The 18,835-nt window shown below is 46.3% G+C and overlaps 1 protein-coding gene across 1 annotated transcript in view; it reads left to right on the top strand.

Moving 5' to 3' along the window:
* The first annotated feature begins 386 nt into the window (after positions 1 to 386).
* The window catches only part of LOC104626945 (patatin-like phospholipase domain-containing protein 2), a 24,832-nt gene continuing 6,383 nt past the window's right edge, over positions 387 to 18,835 (top strand). The window contains exons 1-3 of the mRNA XM_010294996.1: positions 387 to 494; positions 15,350 to 15,631; positions 15,816 to 15,881. Of these exons, the coding sequence (XP_010293298.1) occupies positions 387 to 494; positions 15,350 to 15,631; positions 15,816 to 15,881 (456 nt within the window). The remainder of the gene's footprint in view (positions 495 to 15,349; positions 15,632 to 15,815; positions 15,882 to 18,835) is intronic.

Below are 18,835 nucleotides of genomic sequence, written 5' to 3'. Positions count from 1 at the left end.
GTGGAAATAGCGCTCCGCCTTCCTCCTCGTTCTTCCTAAATGCGTGCAGTGCTCTGTTTTAAAGGCTTTTACCTCAGTATTCACTCCCCTCTCCTTGCGGGTGGCAGCGTGCCACAAGCTGAGGCCCAAGGGGGTGTCAGAGGCACCTCAGCCCTGTAAGGCGGTGAAGCACCCATCTGAAATGGACATCTGGCCCCCGTGGAATGGAGAGTGGGTGGCTGCTGCTGTGCCCCCCAGAGGGGACTAGCAGCACATGTCAGGAAGGCCCCTGATGATGATAAGTCTTGGTTTTGACCACCACCACAGTAACGCGGACTTGTGAGGGCCCGGTTCTTGGGTTTGGCTTGTTTGAATGTAGGGCTGTTGGAGAGGAGCCGGCTTTCACCATGTGGGCACCAGCTCTTAGTGGCTGCGAATGGGAGGTGAAGCAGCTGGAGATGGAGACGTCAAGCAGTGTGTTGCGTATATGGATTAGAGTTGAACAGCATTGTCAGGTAACTAGGAAATCTCGCTTTATTCTGTCTGAGCATCTTTATTTCTGGAAGAGGGTTATTCATGGGGGTGTAGGGCACTGGGGAATTTTCTTGCTCTCTGCAAGAGCTAGATCTCCAGTTTAGCTAGATATTGTCTCTGCTTTGAAGTTACAGAATAAACCTTAAAAAGTAATCTCTGAAGCAGGTGCACAATGTAGTCTGTCCCTGCTTAAGGTATGTCTAGGGAACAGCTGAAGAGAATGGTGTGGGGTGCCTCCTGTTATTTTGCTGTTTTGAAGTTCAGCTGTTTTGCATATGGGGGAATGTCAACAACCACGTGCTAGAGTCTGGACTTGGAAGCTTTCATTCTGAGAATAAGTGCAGAAAAGGATCTTAAACTTGAAAGGGGCATGTGGTGTGAGACAATCAGATATGTCTGTTTAGTCTCAGAGAATTACGAACCTCTCCTAAAGTCAAGTGAAACCACGGCTGTTTACTGCTTGAACTTCTCTCACCTTGATCACAGGTGTCTTTCCAAGGCACTCCCTGTTCTTTGGGGACAGGTAAGAGTTTTGAGATGTAGCTGTCATGCAGCAAAAGTTAGCTTTTTCTATGTAGTTAGGTTTGAAGTTTTCCTCTCCTTAGCATTTTGTTTACAGAAATGCCCAAGGAAGTATAACCGTTGCTTCTGGAGCTTGATGGGAGGCTCCTGCCAACTGTTCAAAACCCAATCTGGGATCTCAAAGGCTGTAGTCATGCCATGGTGCCAGCTTTTATCATGGACAAGGGAGAAGGTCTTCTTTAATCCCTCCTGCAGGGACCCATTTGCTGATAGCTGCCAGGGATTGTGTTGCTTTAATTGCTGTTGCTTCTGTTGAAGAGGTGGCTGCCCAGTTAGTTCCCCGAGTAGTCCATGTGCTATTCAGAGGGTGGCACAAACATGAGACAGGTTGGTGGTAGTGCCCAAATCTTTTGCCTTGCTCAGATGCCATTATAGTGCTGAGCAAGTCTGTTGTCATGTCTACTTTGTTCTTGCTATTTAGATGTCCAGAGCATTCATGACGTGCTTAGGCATTGCGCTTGCGGAGTTACCCAGCCTCATAGAGAGCTTTCTGTGAGTCAGGATTAGAATAGGTTTTCCCACAAGGGGAGGCGTGATAAAGAGGACTGAGTTAGGGGCAGCATTCACCTACCTCCTGAAAGGCCGAACCATGCTGCTTAAAGCCAGCCAAGGCTTGGGTCTTGGGTATTCAAATTTTGTCTTAAGTTTGACTTCTCTAGGATAGTTTCTTTTGAACCTGCCTTTGTGGCTGGTATATATATTAGGTAGAGAGCAGTTCTAAGGCAACAGAGCTGACTTCTGAAAGTAAAAGCAAATGGGGTGCTTGATTGGGGCATGGTATCGCTGCACTTTGTCCCTGTCATAAACCCTCCTGACAGTGCAGATTCTAGGTTGAGGTCCAGGGGTTAGAATGAAATCATAGGGAAGAAGGGAATTGGGCAGAAAGTACAGCTGCAGCCTGTACTAGGAGAGCAGTTTGTCCTAGTACAGGCTGTTGTAGGATCTCAAGTACCTGTGTTTGCTGTGTAGCTGGTTTCTGTCAGAGTAGGTGTAATAGCCGGTGGGCTTTGAAGCTTATGGCAACTGCAACCCTGCAGTGTCTGTTGCCCTGTCCACCAAATTGGAATGTTATATAGTGTCTCTTGATGGGTGACAAGCAGAGGGGAATTTTGCAGAAGCCTTGTTTATTTGCCTGTGTGTAGATAAGGTTAGTGCCTTCATGCATCTGTACTTGGCTCTGAACTCAATGAGAGACTACTGTGCAAAAATAAACACTTCCTGGGAAGGAGGGGAAAAACCTCTTCCTTTGGGGTTTTCTTTAGTTCCGATCTTTTGAGACCCTGATCAGAGAGAACAGAAATTTTCCTGGATTTCAGAGTGTAAGATACCACTTAGTGGTTTCTTTTCCAACTTTTTCCTTCTGGCTTTTGCATCTGTTCAGCTTGCCTCTGAGCTGGTTCTGCCTTCTCCCTGAATTAAGACCATGCTGTCATCATTTGTATATGGCAGCAAGGCTTTGCTGTGGGCTAACACTGAACTGAAAGCCCTGACCAAATGATCTGCAGCCTTGAGACCTCACTATGGACTTCAAAGGTGGATTTGAGAATACCAAATAAAACAACATTGGACATCCATATTAGCTAAACAGAGGACCTTATTTCTAAATAAGAGGCCAGAAGGTATTTACGGTCTGATATGACCTCGCCGAGCTCTTAAGCACTTTACTATTAAGTTGTAGGGATCTTCGTTTTATTTTCCAGTGCTACAACAGTCATAATTGTCCCACATCTGAAAGGCGCTCTCCAGCTTTCAGGTTCTTCTGTTCACTGGCATGAAAAAGCATTGCTGTTTTTCGACGAGAATAATCTTTGTGGCTATCAAGGTGCATTGGGCAAAGTCTCGCATGTTTACAGGTTACTTGATTGTGCATACTGCAGTGTTGTAATGTGAATCACTTCTTGTCCTGAGGGTTTTCTAGAAAATGGGCTTCTGTCATGTCTGTGTCTTTGGGCTGTTGGAGTCCAACACACCAGGAAATGCACCTTTATATGCAAAGCAACTGAGCAATCCTTTTGTGCTGGCTTTGCAGTCTCTTTCTTACGTGTACCTCAAATTCTACAGCTTTTCGCCAACTCTAGGCCTGGAGCTCAGAGGATGCTTACCTGTCTGAAAAAAATCCTTAAGTCACTGGGCCTGGATGAGTAAAACTGGCTTTTGTGATGTGACAAGACTCCTTTTTTTCAGTCACGAGTAACGCTAAAATGCAGCCACTGTTGGATTCTTAAATCTTTGATACAGAATAGGGGTTATATTTTTGTTAAGGATCTTTAATCATCTCACTCTGAGCTGTATGGGATTTGGTGTGCCTGCTTTCGAAGCATAGCAGCCTGGATGAATGATGGGATGTGAACCTGTAATCACTGGAAAGCTGGTTTTGAGCTTATGCTAAGGTCCTGGACTGTGCTTGTGACTCAGAGTTAACCAACAGCGTCTCAATTGTCTGTGTAGCATGTGACTATTGTCCTATACAGCTCTCATCTGAGGGTGGATTGGAACTGCTGAACTGCTGCCTTTTTTTGGGTGGAAGAGGAGGGTTCTGCTGTCAGAGGCAAAGCTGGCTATCAACTCCCCATCTGTAGGAGTTAGCTGTTTTTGTAAAGCATGACAATGCCAGCAGAAAATTGTAAAGCAAGCTGAGGGATGCTTCTAGTACTAAGAATACAGAAGGGAGACCATATATCCACTAGATTGAGCAGTGTTGTTTAGGGTGTTCTTTGGAGAGCAATTCCTGGGTTGTTTACCCAGGCTTGACCTGAGATGAAGTAACAAGTTATTTGACATTCAGGTTTGCTTGTCAGCTGTCACCATGTGACCACCAGGAAATACGCTACTGAACTGTAGAGACTTTTTCCATTGGGTAGCAGGAGGAAAAAACCCCAAACCAACCAACTTTCTTTTACCTTTTGTAATTTAGATGATGAATGGTAGCAGCATTTTCAATGTTGTGCTCCTGAAATTTGATTATGTTCATGCAAAAGCTTAAGGATTGTTCACGGAGGTTATTTTCTGTCTGTGTGTGGAGTCTAACACCAAATCCCAGATTGAGAGGGGGAAGTAAATCAGCTTAGTTTCTATGGAGTCCTCAGAGCAATGTCAGTCTATGCTGGCCAGAGCATGAATCGTGAAGCTTATCCTAGGGGAAGTGTATGTGATGCTGTCCTGCGTGGCTGTGTGAAGAGATCTGTAGATCTCCTCAAGTACATGAAGGAAAGCTTCATAGCATCTGTGGCATCTCAAAACTCAAGTCCCTCCCTGCACAGGAGATTGTCATTTGTATCTCCTGCAAAGGCCCTAGCTGGGCAAAAACTTGAGCTCTGCAGCTCCAACCCAGTCAATGGAAGGAGAGGCATCTCTGTGTACACAATGTGGAAATGTGGACATAATTCATGGGGAACCTCCAGGCTCTCCCTGGAAGCAGTAAAGCTGCTGCTGCTTTCTCTGTTAGAAGATGGGGGGTGGGGTGGCAGGGGTGTGTGCAAGGGGTGTGTTCTGTGCTGAACAGTCAGAAATGCTCACTGGCTTGGTGGAGAAGCTGCTGTGCTTGGATCAGTGCCATCAGTGGTCACAGGGCTGCAGGCTCAGGATTCCAGATGAGTAAGCTGACAGCCAAGCAGCCAGGGCACCCTGCAGTACCTTTTGCTGGGAGGGAAGGAACTTGTTCCTGCTGTCTGCCTGGCTCTAATAAGGAAGTTCCCATGAGGAAAGGTGCTCTTGCAGGCATCTCATTGGATGAGTGCAAGGGAAGCCAAGGAGCCGCTTTTGGCAAAAAACATAGTCATAGCAATGCATGTGTTTATTCTTTTGTCACCTCACAGAGACAGTAGGTGTGCAGAGCAGCTTGGTGCCCAGCCTTGCTCTGTTAGCTGCAGCAATAGCTGTGCCCTGTCAGTGGCAACAGCACAAGTGGTCCTTGCATGGTCATTCTTGTGACCCATAATTCAGCATCTCTCTTGGACTTGTAGCATGTTCAGGCTGTTCCACCTCTTTCTGTCTCTTATCTCCCAAAACTCTTCAGGCACCTGCAGGTCTGCCCTATAAGGTATGAGCTGTCCTGTGTTCTTCAGGGTCCTATTTCCGGTTATTGATTATGTTTGAAATTTAAGTTTAGTCCTGATAAATCAAAAAGCTTCCTCAGGTTCCTGGCTCTGTCTTCCAGTTACAAACGCCTGCTGCTGTAGTGGTTACAGCAGCTCTGCCTGCATGTCCAGTAGGTGATGGTGTTTGTTTCCTGTCTGTCAGAGGGCTGCACTGCCTTCCAGTGCAGCGGGCTTGGGAGCAACTGTGCTCTGATGCTAGCCCCCTGCTCACTCTGGGCTTCTCCATGTTTCCCTCTGTGCCTTCCATGAAGCAGGGATGAAATGTTCACTGGCCTCGCTGGAGAGGATTTTCAACTTTGCCGTGCTTGCTTGATACTGTAGTTAAAGAGGACCATGCAAGGGCCAGAGAAATGATAATTTGATCATCATTCCTTCTTACTAGAGCTGGAATGGACAAATGTCCTAATTTCAGGCTTTGGAATTTTTGCCTTTGCAAGAGCTCAGAAATCTCCTACTCAGAGTAGTGTGAGCACGTGATTCCTGTCCATCCACCTTGCTCTTCACAGGGCAAACCCTGCTGCTGGCTGTATTCCAAACTGGCCACCACTTTCCCATTGAATCCTCTGCACTTCCACACTTCTGTAGCCCAGCTCTAATACTTGGCCTCTTTCTTTCTGCTAAGTGTTCCTGGGACTTGAGGTGAAAGTCAGGATATGCCTTCAAGAATCTGGGAGTCGAGGGAGCCTGTATATGGTCATTGGAGGCTTTGGCAGTGTCTCTAAGCTGCCATTCCTGTGGATTGTCTAGTTTAGCATCCTGAAGTAGAGGAGGTGGCATCTGCGGGTGTAAATGAATCAGGGAGCACTTTACATATGTTAATTACAAGAGCTGCTCTTGCCAGCTTCACTGAACACTGCTGATTCAGGGCTTGACCTGGCAAGAAAGTTATTCCAGTGGAGCATGGGAGATGGGAGGCAGGGTGTGCATTCAGGCTGCCATGGTTCTGTCATACATGGAGAAAGTTAGAGCCATGTTTCAGAGTGGGCTGTCAGCACAGGGGGAGTTACACTGACTTACCTAGCCCAGTGTTTTTATATAGTGGGATTGGTAAAAACTTATTTATGGGAACAAACTAATCATTTAACTACTAGCCATATTTCTGCACACAGAAGAGTTTGTCCTCTGTGTGAGCTTCAGGTGGACATTGATACATCTGTCTTGCTGCTCTCCTTGCTTGTCCACTGCTCAGCCTTGCAGGAAGGTTTGAGCAGGGGCTTTTTCCCTTGCAGGGGTCTGTGCAACCCTCTGAGCAGCTCCTGTCCTGCTTATGTGGCTGCTTTCAGAACCCAAATCATCTTGATGCTTGGGAGTTGTGGGTGGGGGACTTCTGCTGATGTCATGGAATAAAGGTAATGTCAGTCTTCAGATATTCTTGTGTCATAGCTCCCAAGGAATGCAGCCTGCCTTGCAGTCTGACTAATGATGCTTCCCAAATAAGCTTCATCATAAATGAGATTCCTTCTAGAACAAAATGGCCATGTCTCTTCTGAGGACTGCTTTGGAACAAAGCTTCTAATTCTTGGTTCCTTGCTGGTAGCAGGCTCTGCTCATGCCATGGCTAGTGGGGAAGAGTTCAGGGGTGTAAGGTGATGCTTAACATGCCTGTGTGAGCTGGAAGGGCAAAGCAGGCACAGCAAAACAGTGTGCTCACAGGTGCATGGGAAGTGCTTGGCATGGGTTGGAGCGAGGCTGTGCAGGCATGAGGGAGTTGGGCATGATGCAGGCTGAGGGCCAGTGGAGGACTGCAGAGCTGTTACTTTTATTCTGTGCCCAGGTGAGTCAGTGCTGTAGCAGCCATGCGAGTGTACAGTGAAGAAAGGACAGGGGAGAAGGAAGACGGGCTGCCCTTTTCTGCATGACAGAGCTAGTCATGTCTTGTAAGATCTCTGGTGAATGCAAGACAATCACTGCCTGCAAGCATGCAGGAAAGCATTTAGCAGGTGTTAGACTGAAAACCACCACAAGCTGTGTGTGGGCCTTGCTTTGGTGTTGGTGAGACAGCTGAGGGTAATGGCTAGTGTGTGATAAAACTGAAGTGATGCTGGCGTGGCAGTTAATTCTTTAGGTTCTGGAAGCAGAAATGATGACTGATCACTCCACTTTGTCTTCATCAATCTGCAATGCAGGTGCCTGGTAAAGGTATCTGCTGTCCTGCAGCACTAGTTTCTCTTCTTCCAAAGCATCCTATCTCTAGTGATACCTTGACTGTGAAGTGGAAACTGCTCTTCCTCTAGGTGTGTGCTGCCATCCCGCAAACCAACCCTGAGAAATGAGTATGGAGAGGGTGTGCGTAACACTGTGTGTGGGTGGGACTTGATCCTTCTGCACCCGTTCTTGTTCAGAATAACAGCCACTGGAGGCTTTGTGTTAGTGGTTTTCACTTGGATGAATAAAGCAAGAGTTTGATGTGGTTCCACTTCTGCCTCTATGCAGGGCAGAGGAAAAAGGCAATTTTGCATTATTACAGCATGTTTTTAGGTCTGTTTCTCCCCTGCACTAGCTTCTTCTCACTGAGTACTTCCTTTTAAAAAGTGACCCAAAACCCAGCATTGCTCTGGCTCAGAGTGAGCAGCAGGGGTCTGAGCTGCACCTTCTCTTACTCTGTGAATCCTCCTTTCTTGTCACCCCATGCAGTTTGGGTTGTACTGTAGCATTGACAGGGATTGATGGACGGATGAGGACAAGTTCAGTACAGCTTGCCTACAGTCCTGAGCAACTTTTCCTTTCCATGTGCTGTTATACCATTTAATTTCTCTCTAATGCAATGAACAGAAATGTAGCATTAAGCCTCGTATTAGGGAATTACAGTGGAGAAAGATTAGGCTAGTGGGGATTGCTGTTGTGGTTGTGACAGAATGATCCTGGCTGCCTGCCTGAACTGAGCTGCCTCTTGGCCTTACTATTGATTGTTTCACAGTAGCAGCTGCACTGTTCTCTGATTTGTGTTGCAAGAGTAAATGCTCCAGTTCTGGCTGCAGAAACAAAGCTGGTCTCAGCTTGCAGAACATCGTTGCCTGGTGAAGCTTTGGTGTGCCAACACTACATTAAGTACAGTGCAAAGGTTTAGCTTAGAGACAGAATCAACCCTGGCAGTTCTTGTGCCCATTCTCCCAAAGCCTTTTTACTTCTGTATAAAGCAGAGCAATGTGCCTTAAGGTGAGATGAGGTATGAATTGTGCATCTGCACTTTGGCTTGTGTGAGGGTCTTGCCCTGTAGGTACCAGGGTTGGACAGGCAGGCAGGCAACAGTCACTGTGGAATGCCTGGTGAACTGCTTTGTGCAAGAGGAAGAAGCAGGGGCAACTTAAAAGCAAATCTTCTTTTTATGCTCCCTACATCCAGGACGTGGCAAGAGTTCTGATTCATCTGTTAACTGGTATCCAGAGCGCACAAAATAACCATCTCTTGGCTCAAAGGGGGAAAATGGCTCCTTTTGTTTTGGCTTTATTTGAATATATAGTGACCAACAGCTTTTTCCCAAATTTTACTTGAAATAGAAAAGTAAACATCTTGGGGACAAATGTTAATGAGAGGGAGGCTTCTGGCTCTGAAGCAGTTGCAGGTGATCTGTATTTACTTAGCCCTCCTCCTGCGGGCTGTGTCTTGGCGCTGTTTGTGTCTAGACTTCGCAATGCTGAGTGCTGAGAATCTGAGGCAGAAAGTGTTGTGAGCTAAGCCCTTCCTTCAGCATCTGCCTCTGGGTGTGAGAGCTGGCCCTACTTGAAAAGCTGTCTCTTCCTCTTGGTGTTTCCAGTGCCCCACCTGTAAGGCCAGAACAGGTGTTGCTTACCATAGTCTGATAGGGTTTGCTAGGAGTTACTCTGATAGGGTATGTATCAGTGCCTCTCACTCTTGAGCAAAGTGGGAGAAAGACCATTATTTGCAGCAGGTGGCCAGGCTTTCTAAAAATCTCCTTTGCAAAATCATTTGCTTGTTGAGCTTGGGTTAAATCTCTGCCTGTTAAATCAGAGCCCCTGATGAGAAGGGTTACCTGCCACAGGGAACTGGTCAAAGCAGTAGAGCTGTCTGCAGACTGAGTGGGTGTGTGTTGTAGGGGTAGTTGTGTTTGCTACCTATGTATTGCCAAAAAAAAGAAAAGCTTCCTTCCTGTATCTCTTACCTGGAGCCAAGTCAGTGGAGCTGTTTCTTATCTGATGGCAAAATAGTAGGTGAGAAGGATTGAGCGAAAACATTAAAATAAATAAAATATACCTCAGAACAACAAAAATTAGGGAAGTCCCAGAAGAACAGCTTGTTTTGGTACATGGCATTTCTCAATATGACTGGCTTACAGGAAGATGTGTACAGATGTGAAAAGAATTGGTGCCTTTAGAGGCTCCACTGCTAGCTGCTACCCCCCAGCCTCAAATATTTTAAAATGGGTGTATTTAATTTGTGTTAAATAGTGGTAGTTCTACAAATTGTGGCAAGTGAGGGATAGATATCCTTTCTACATCCAATACTTTTACTCATCTGTCTAGGATTTCACACTGAAACTAAAGAGCTGTCACCAGCTGTGAGGTACACCTATCACCTGAAAATGTCTTACAAGGGCAGATCATAAGACATTGCTCTTGCTTTATCTCCTGCTGGAACAAATTTGTCCTTGGGCCCCCCTTTGACACCCATCCGGCCTCACTGATACACAGTCAGAGAACATCTTGGGTTAGGTTCTCATTTGGCACAAGTTGGCCTTTGTTCAGCTTAGCTCAGCTGACGGTCTGTCTGGTTCTTGCTCTCTTGGGACAATGAGTGGAAACCAGCTTGCTTCAGTGTGAGTGTGAGAAGAGGAACAGAAGTCCAGCCAAGCAGTGGGATCTTTCACAAACTGAGGTCACTGCCCACAAGAATTGGGGTTGTCCTTGGATCACCAGTGTGTTGCTATGCACTGCTCCTTGGGGTGAATGAACTGGCACTTTCTGGCAGTCTGAGCTATCTGTGAGGAAACATCCAATAGTTTTCTGTTAATTATTTTCTAGATGTCAGCTTGCAAACTTTTGTTTTGGTGCCTCTTGTTTACGGCTTTATGTTTTTGGGCTGGTGACAGGACTGTGTTATTATTAGGACTGTATCATGTCCTGGGAGAGGTTGAGCAGGAAAAGCATGCATATTGCTCTTGGTATTCAGAGAAGAGGCAGGTGCAGGAGCTGTGTGTGCTGAGCTAGAGCAGCTTGGGGATTTGTGCTCAGGAAGAATATGCGACAGCTCTCCTGAAACCCATGCTCATCATTTGAGACTGGCTTTTAGCTCTTCCATGGATGAGGTACAGGAACAGCTGCAACAGAAAGAGATGGGCGACCAAGCTAAATTCACCTTGAGGGTGATCATGCTCGTAAATTCCTTCTGACTCATTCCTAAATTCAAGCTTGGACTGGGATCTACCAACGGGAAATATGAGAACTCCAGTGATGCTCAGCAACTATCTGAATTGAAAGCAAAGTGTGAAGATTGTAGGTGGGGACTCTTGCAGGAAGCATCTGTGCTGAGCATCACACAAACATTACTCCAACAGATAGCTAAGCAGAACTTAAGCAGTTCCAGAATGAGGTCCCTGGTACATAGGAGCTGGCTCCTGTCCTGAAAACCTTGCAGTCAAAATAGTTTGGTCATGCGATCCCAAACTAACAAGGCATTGGGCTTTCCAGGTGCTGGAGGAATGTCAAAAGCACCTGCACTTCCTTGTGCTTACTGGCTTCCTTTTGAAACTTTTGATATCAGTGTGTCTGGCCAGTCTGGAGCCTTAGCTGGGTAATGGGACTGAGGAGAGAGGAGTGGTGCCTTGCGTGTTGCTGATGTGTAGGAAGGAGTCCATTTGAATTCTTGTTGGTGGTGAATGAGAAGCAGGTTTAGCAGGGACCTGCACAGTTCCCTGCCTGCTCCATTAGTCCAGGTGAGGGGCAGCATCTGCAGTCTAGGGTGTGACCTCTCTGTGTGTGCCTTCTACCAGGAGGGACAGGAGATGCTATCCCTACATCCATCCACTGTCTGTGCCATCCTCTGTTCTCCATCCCTGTTGGAGAGCCTTTCCTTTAAGCTTGCATCCTGTTTACTGCTGCACTAACCAGGGAGCAGGAATGTCCCTGGCACAGAGCGTGATCTTTGTGCCGATGTGGAGCCCTTCCAGAGGGAGCTGCAGTATCATGGGTGAGCTGCAGTCACAGGAGCTGCTGGATGGAATGTCCAGAATGCTCCTCTCCCTCTTCAGCCTGCTCTGCTCCTATTTTTGCTTGTGTCCTAGGGTGTGGGGTTTTTTTCCCCCACTTGAAATACTTTCTGGGTCAACTGTCCTTTTGCTGGCTGGCAAATGGATATCAGTGTGGTCTAATGTCAACAGCTGAGCATCGTGATGACCTTGGTACAAAAGCCCTGCTGCTGAAGATGTGGATCTGAAGAGATCCTTCTTCCCCACTTGCCTCTCAGAACTGGTAGCTGAAGCTAAGGGTCTTCCCAGCTGCCCAGCTAACATCTGTTTTAGGTAATTGATCTTCAGCTCTTCTCCTTTTCCAGACACAGAGGAGTAGCAGGCTGCTGTGGCTGGAGGTGTTTGTATACAGTTATAATTAGCACATGGTGCTTGAATGCTTTTCAGGTTAGAGAAGGGTAGCTTAGGGGAATGTGCCTTCTGAGTAAAAGGTGATGAAGCCTGTGATGGGCCTTAGTTCCTTTGAGCTCTCCTTACAGTAGCTCTCTATCTTCTCTCTTCTTGCTTCTCTTGGGAATGGGTGACCTGTATCTTGTCCTAGGCTTTTTAAAATATACTTATATGTTGTGGTGAGCAACTTGTGCCCAAGAATGCAAGGCAATAGAGACTTAGACACTGGGTTATTTTGGAGTCAAGCATGGCTGGTGGGGTGAAAGCCAGTTATTTATGGGAATGATCTTGCTATGTCAAAACTAATGTGAAGCTGGCTCGACGTAGCTTGAAAATGGAATGCGAACTAGCAGCTGCCTTCATGTCTTTTGCCACAGGTAACAGTAACTTGTCCCTTGTAGATGCTGCAGAACGATCACAGGATGAACCAGCAGAGGTGGAACAGCTGGCCTCCCTTGTCTTGCAAGGGACATGTTGGGGTGTTTCAGGACACAACTGTCTGACGCTCCTTTGCGTCATCACAACTGAAATTCAGATAAGGATGATGGCCCTGCAGTACTCAAGCTCATGTATAACAACACCCACTGGGGCAGTGGTGGGGGCAGGGAAGACGGGGGATATGGCTTTTCTATTGAGAATGGAATATTCCACGTATACTAATATAATTTTTAGAGGAATATTGGCTTAGTAAATTTGTATAGGGAGAAGTATTGAAAGAATTGGTTGGTGGGATAAGAATTAAATGTTTTCCCAGCAATCAACACCAACTATTAGGGATTGTCTCTGGCCCTTGGTATGTACCTTGGTAAGGGAAGAGGAATTTACTTTAGCTTTTTCATGTGACCCTGTGTCCTGAGTCACCAGATACATCAAAAGACATGGGAAACTTTTCTGTGGACTGGAATTGGCACTGGACTAGTCCCAATAATAATTGACAGCTTGTGGCTGACCCCTGTAGGACTCGTCTCTCTTGACCATCTCTCATTCAGCTGTTCCCTCTGGCAGGCTGTGAGCAGAATTTGAGCTGGTTTTCCTGGAATAGCTCTTCTGGTAGTAACATGATCAAAACACTCTCACCTCTCTCTTCCCAAATATTTTTCCAAGAGGCTTTGTCATCTCTCATGGATCTAGCTATGTAAACCTGGCTCCTTTGGCTGAACTCTCAGCTAGCCTTATTTCCAGGAAAGCTGGTGGTGCTGCAGATCACCCTGTGCCCATCTCTTCCCACAGAGCCATTCTGCACTCAGCTTTGGTGCAAGTGAGCCAGCAAGTCCAAAAGAATCACAGCTGCCCTTAAATTGAAATACCTCAGAAGCTCCTGTGTGTATGCATGTATGTACATGTGTACAAAACAAACAACCACCCCCCAAAAACCCAAATGTCCAGAAAGTATTCAAAGAATGAAATTGCTAATTAGCAAGAGTTCTTATTTTGTTCTCTGTTCTTTTCTGTCCCTTTGCCTCACTTGGCTGTGAAATGGTGATAGAGCAGGCAGCTGCAACTGAAGTCTCTGCTCAGCCTGTTTCCTGGCACAGTTGGGTCTTTGCTGTTTTGTTTTTCTTAAGCAACTGCTAGCTCATGTTTTAGCTCAAACAGTAATAAGCTCAATTTAATTGCAGTTTTCAGTATTGCTATCAAATCTTTCTGCACACTGAGATGCCAAATCTGAAAGCATCATTTGTTAAGCACCGTCTCTTGGCCTTTGCACACAGGGTGTCTCCCCACAGCTGCACACTCAACACCCACTCTCCCAGTGGGTTTTTCAGCTAAGCCAGCAACTCTCTGCAGTGCATTCAGTGCAGTGGAGTTTCCTGGGGTCATGTGGCCAAGGTCCTTGCCTGGGATTCATTCAGTTTTTGATTCTGCTGCAGATTCTGTGTGTCTTCTCCTCTTGTCAGATGTGAAGGCGTCTTAGGGAGTGTTAAGAGTGCTAATGTCATGGTGCTGATAAAATGTAATTTCTGTGAGGCTGACTTCCTTCATGTTGGGAAGGATGTTGAACCATGTGGCTACTATCTTGAACAGGCTGGGCTCAGTGGCTTACTGCTAATTGAGTAAGTGAGATCAGAATTAGACTGCTAAACATTGCTCTAGGACAGAGCAAAAGGCTGGGATTATAGTGCTAAAAATTGCTTGAGAGGGGGGAACTTGGGTTTTCTACTAAGTTGCTACCTCACAGTGCCTAAAATCCTGACCCCAGAGTCTCTGGTCATGTTCAAGGGTCCAGTTCTGTGTGCTTGAGCTACTGGTGTTGATGGGTTTCCTAAGCACAGAATCACATTTCCAGGCTGTGTAGATGGAAAACATGTTGCTGGCACAAGTGTATTGCAAAAGAGTGGGATGTGTCAATACAGCATTGAGGGTGTTGTTGCTCTTATCTCTATTGTATTGATTAACTAGCATCTAACTTGGGTTCTTTCATTCTGCTGCCTCCTTTCTGCAATTGCAAGACTGGGTGGGAAAGCAAAACAGAGGGACTTCCAGTTGGCTTGAGTTGATAGTCCTTCATCTTTCTTCAGGAAATGAACTTCAGTTTGATTGGAGAGAAGTCTTGATTTGTGAAAGCACATCTCTTTTTCTCCTGGTTTCTTTAATTCTTCTGGCATGTATATTCCCAGTGTCCCTGGGAGTACAGTGATTGCCTGATACTCAGAGGAACTGTTGTCTTTTATGTCACCACGGCTGGGAGATGCATGTGGAAGCAGCAGTCAGTGTGTGTGCAAAGGGCAGTATGCTAGATGCTGAGGGTTTGGCTTGGGTTGATGTTTTTGTTTTGTTTTCTCCCATCCCTCCTTTCCTACTGCAGAGCCCTGATGCTCTTGCCAGATTGGGTTCCTAGTGACTGTGAGATAATAGGCTTAGCAGATGCCTTCCCTTTTGTGTGGATGCAATGTCTCCTCTTCTTCAAACCCAGCTGGGTCACTGTGTGAAAGGGTAAAGCATACATGCCTTTGTGAGCCCTGCTTGCCATCAGGGCCTAGTTCAGTGCTGTGGAATTGGACATGGAAGGGATAGGACACTAAAGACACTGCAGGTGGCACTAAGTTACCAATTCCCTAATGGAGCATAGTGTCTATCTTGCTTGCCTGAGATGTGACTGACATTCACAGCAAAGCTGGGATAGCTTACCTGGAAAGCACTGACATTCCTATTTAGTGGCACTTCTGCTTACAGGCAGATGACTTTCTCATGTCAGAAAAAAGATGATACTTACTAGAAGAGTTTTAATAGAAGATGTCTTGAAATGGATTTAGCTATAAGTTCAAAGCTGTTAAGGCATCTTCCTTGTTTTCTTTGTTAGTCTGTGTTTTCACCAGCCCTGCCCTGGCCAGTGAAACAGGATCTACTGAAAAAGTGTGAGGCCTTAGCCAGATGCATGTCGTCTTCCTTGACTTTATAAAACATATGTAAGATGAGGGTAGCTCTTTGAAGGCCAAGATAGCAAACTTGGGTGACTTCTATAATACTGCCCATAATAGCCTCTTGCTTGAGTTATATCAGACAGTGGGGAGAAACTTCTGAGAAAAGCTGTGAATTAGGCTTTTCTATGCATTGTTTTGTAAAGGAGAAGGCTGGTTTTGCTAGGATTTCATGGTGCATTTTTCTTGTTGCAGGTGAGGCTGGCGCCAGCATTATTCGAGTATCAAAAGAAGCCCGGAAGAGGTTCTTGGGCCCACTCCACCCATCTTTCAACTTGGTGAAGATCATTCGGATCTGCCTGTCCAAGACTGTGCCAGAGAATGGGCATGAGGTTGCAGCAGGACGTTTGGGTATTTCCCTGACACGGGTCTCTGATGGAGAAAACGTGATACTGTCAGACTTCAATTCCAAGGAGGAGCTGATCCAGGTAGACAGAAACTTGCTGTGGAGGGCTAGGCAGGAACTGCCTTGTTTTGTTTTGCCTTGGTCTCCAAATGGCCGTAGTAATGGTGTATAACTGTCAGCACGTGCCAGTGTGGTGTTCTGAGAAGAGTAATACGTTCAGTAGGCTTTGATCTGCTTTTTACATTTTGGATCTCTCTTTCCCTCAGGCTTGTGTCTGCAGCACCTTTATCCCTGTCTACTGTGGCCTGATACCTCCAACCTTGCGTGGAGTGGTAAGATGCTCCTTCATTAAATCGTGTACTAATGAAGAGGAAGGCAGAAATGCTGGTACTCAATTTTGGCAGTCTTATTGCCTGTCTGCTGGCAGCAAATAACCTGAAGAGGCATGAGAAATGCCCAAATAAAAAACCTCCAACAGTGGATGCACCTTCTTTCCACTGCTGCCGGCAGTTGGCTTTACATGTTCCAAAGACTAGAGGATTTAACATGATAGTAATGTATAGCAATCTGGGCAAACACTGCCTGGTTTAGCAGATGGTTCTCCTGGCTGCTTGGTGCACTGCTCTCCATCTGAGAGAGCAACCCTCTGCATGTGGAAAGAACCTGGGTCCAGGATAGAAATCATGAGTGTAGTCCCTCTCCCATGTGCCTCACACTTTCTGCAGGGTTTTAACTAGTGGTGCTGATACTAGACTTTTCTATGGAGTTTTTCTTGTCCTTCCTCTGGTCTTCTGCCTGCTAGAGCTTTCTTTAACATCCTGTCCAAGGCTGTCCAGAGCAATTTCTCCTTTCTGTGTTTGCATGTTAGAAACGAAAACGTTTGAAAGCTGCGCAGAGCTGGAGCATCTCTGAATATTGCAGTCATGCTTAAGGGCCTCAGTTGAGCTTGGATTCCCCTTGTGCTACATAGGTTAATACATGCATTAAAAGGCACTTTGTTTGCAAACTAAATAGTCAAAAGGGAGAGGGAGAACTGCTGTTAATGTAAGTGTGTCCTGGTTTCCCATAAGTGACCTGACCAAGATGCCTCAGTCTGTCAGAGCATCACATCAAATCTGCTCCTACTGCTACCTGTGTCCTAAAAGCGAGGTCAGTTTTGCTCCTGCATAATATACAACTTGGCTGGTTTTGTCTTGTGCAAGCATATTGGGCAGGGAAATGACCTAGAAGTGTCCAATGTCCAGCCCTTCAGAGAAGTGACAGAATCAGTAATGGTTTGGCATTTGCTCAACAACTTCAGGGTTTTTGTCCCACAGCTGGTGGGAGCATAGCAGTGGCTCTTGCCTGACACCTCTTTGGTACTAGTTGAGATCAGTGCGGATCAGGCAAAATCTCAAAATTCCAAACCCATGTACAGCATTGGGGTTTCTGGAATATGCAGCTGCCTCGGCACACAGAGGGAGGGATGGCTTCTCGTGTCAAGATTCCTCATGGGGAAAGGTGGGGAGAGAATAATTGGGATGAGGAAACGAATTCCTACCTCTTCCCCAGAAAATCATGTGTCTCTGTGTCTCTGAAGGGAGACTGAGGGGAGAGGTTAAATTAGGTTGGGTATGAGCCTGGGAAGAAACTTTGAAACAGGACCGTGTGGGTCTTAGTGAGCCTGTGATGACTGTATTTGCCACAGGACAGACTGATAGGCCTGGCATGAGGATCAGTTTTCAAGGCAGTATGATTGTGTACAAGGTGTAAAATCCACATTTTGCCTGCCTTCTAATCTTTTTCCAGTGCTTGCTTCTCTGAGCTCTGGTAGGCCATGGAGTGGATGATGAAGGTGGATGGCAGGAGGAAAAAGAAAAGAATTCTCAAATACTGAGAAATGTAAGGGTCAATAACTGACCGGTCAATAACTGACCTGTCAATACATGCACTAGCTGTGAATTGTCTGCAGCACATGGGTGAGACGAACCCCCAACAAGGGTCAAAAAGCTAATTGTCAATAAATGTGAGTGAGGGGCCCTGTGAGGGGGGAGAACATAAAGGAATGAAACTGGGCACCCCAGAGTTGACCCCAGTCCATTAACAATCCCCAAAAGCTGCTGCTGCTCATTTCTGCAGACAGCTGGGGGCTCCAGTCCATGCCTCTGTTCTCTTAGGGGCTTTGCAGGGGGTTGGAGAGTTGTTAGTCTTGGGTTGCTGAAGGTTCAGGCAAATCCAAAGAAGTGGTGGCTGATCTTGAATAAGGAATAGTAATCAGCATTGCTTGGGGAATGAGAGAGTGGGGTCTGCATGTGTATTCCTAGATTTCCATGCAGTGAGAAGGCTTTACCTGTCAGCCCTGTTGTAGTTAAGCCTTCTTTCTAATGGTATCTGTTCACTCATGCTGCCACCCTCAGGGAAACTTATGTTTCTGCATCCTTGACACAAAACTAGTGTTGTCTTAGCTAAGTGGCCAAAACACAACTCCATCTTTTTTTTTTAGACAAAGTGGGTGTCTGGCACTGTGCTGCCTGCTTTGCTCTGTCCTCTTCCTGCTCTGCCTATCATGGCCTCATCCTTGCAGAGGGAGTCAGCCAAGTGTCTCTAGCTCTAGCTGTGCCTCATCTGGCTTTCAGTGGGGGCAGCTTTGGGGAGATGATGACAATGACAGTTTGCTATGGTTGCTTTTAGCTTAGGGAAAACAGATGCCCACTTTAGAAAGGGATGAGGATTCAATTGATTTTTGGGACTTCTTTTGTCTAGAAAGCATCCTCTAAGCAAGTGGAGTGTTCCTGTTTCCAACAGGGTGTACTTTTCCTTGAGTATAACCTATCCCACCCTTCCAGTTTCTTCACTGCCCAGGAGTCACTAATGATGTCTGTCTTGATACTGTGTTTGGTGAACAATGCCTGACATGAGGATGAAATGCCCTGTGCTATGAGTTGATGCTGCTATAGCCTAAACTGTAATCACAAGTCATCTCTCTTGAACCTGTAGGCTGTAAGCAGAGGTAGCACTGAGGTTCAGTTTGCCCCTGAGAAACCATCTGTGCAATCCACCCTGACCCTGTTGCCTTGATGGGAGCTGAATTCCTGTAGCTGAATTTGATTACCTGCAGCCCAAGAGCCTATGAACTGTTCCCCAGGCTCAGAGGAGCTGCTTGAAGAGGTGCCTGCCATCCAGAGCAAGAGAGAACAAAGTGCAAAGCACCTTCCAGGCAAAGCAGCTAGCATTTGCCTAGGCATTGTGCAGCGAAAAACCAGTGTCAGTGGTTAATCTGCCTGTGAGAGGAGGCAAAACATGACAC

This window comes from Phaethon lepturus, unplaced genomic scaffold (assembly GCF_000687285.1).
Source record: "Phaethon lepturus isolate BGI_N335 unplaced genomic scaffold, ASM68728v1 scaffold40239, whole genome shotgun sequence".
NCBI classification, from domain to species: domain Eukaryota; kingdom Metazoa; phylum Chordata; class Aves; order Phaethontiformes; family Phaethontidae; genus Phaethon; species Phaethon lepturus.
Note: the sequence above shows the minus strand (reverse complement) of the source record. Positions and strands in the feature narration are given on the sequence as shown.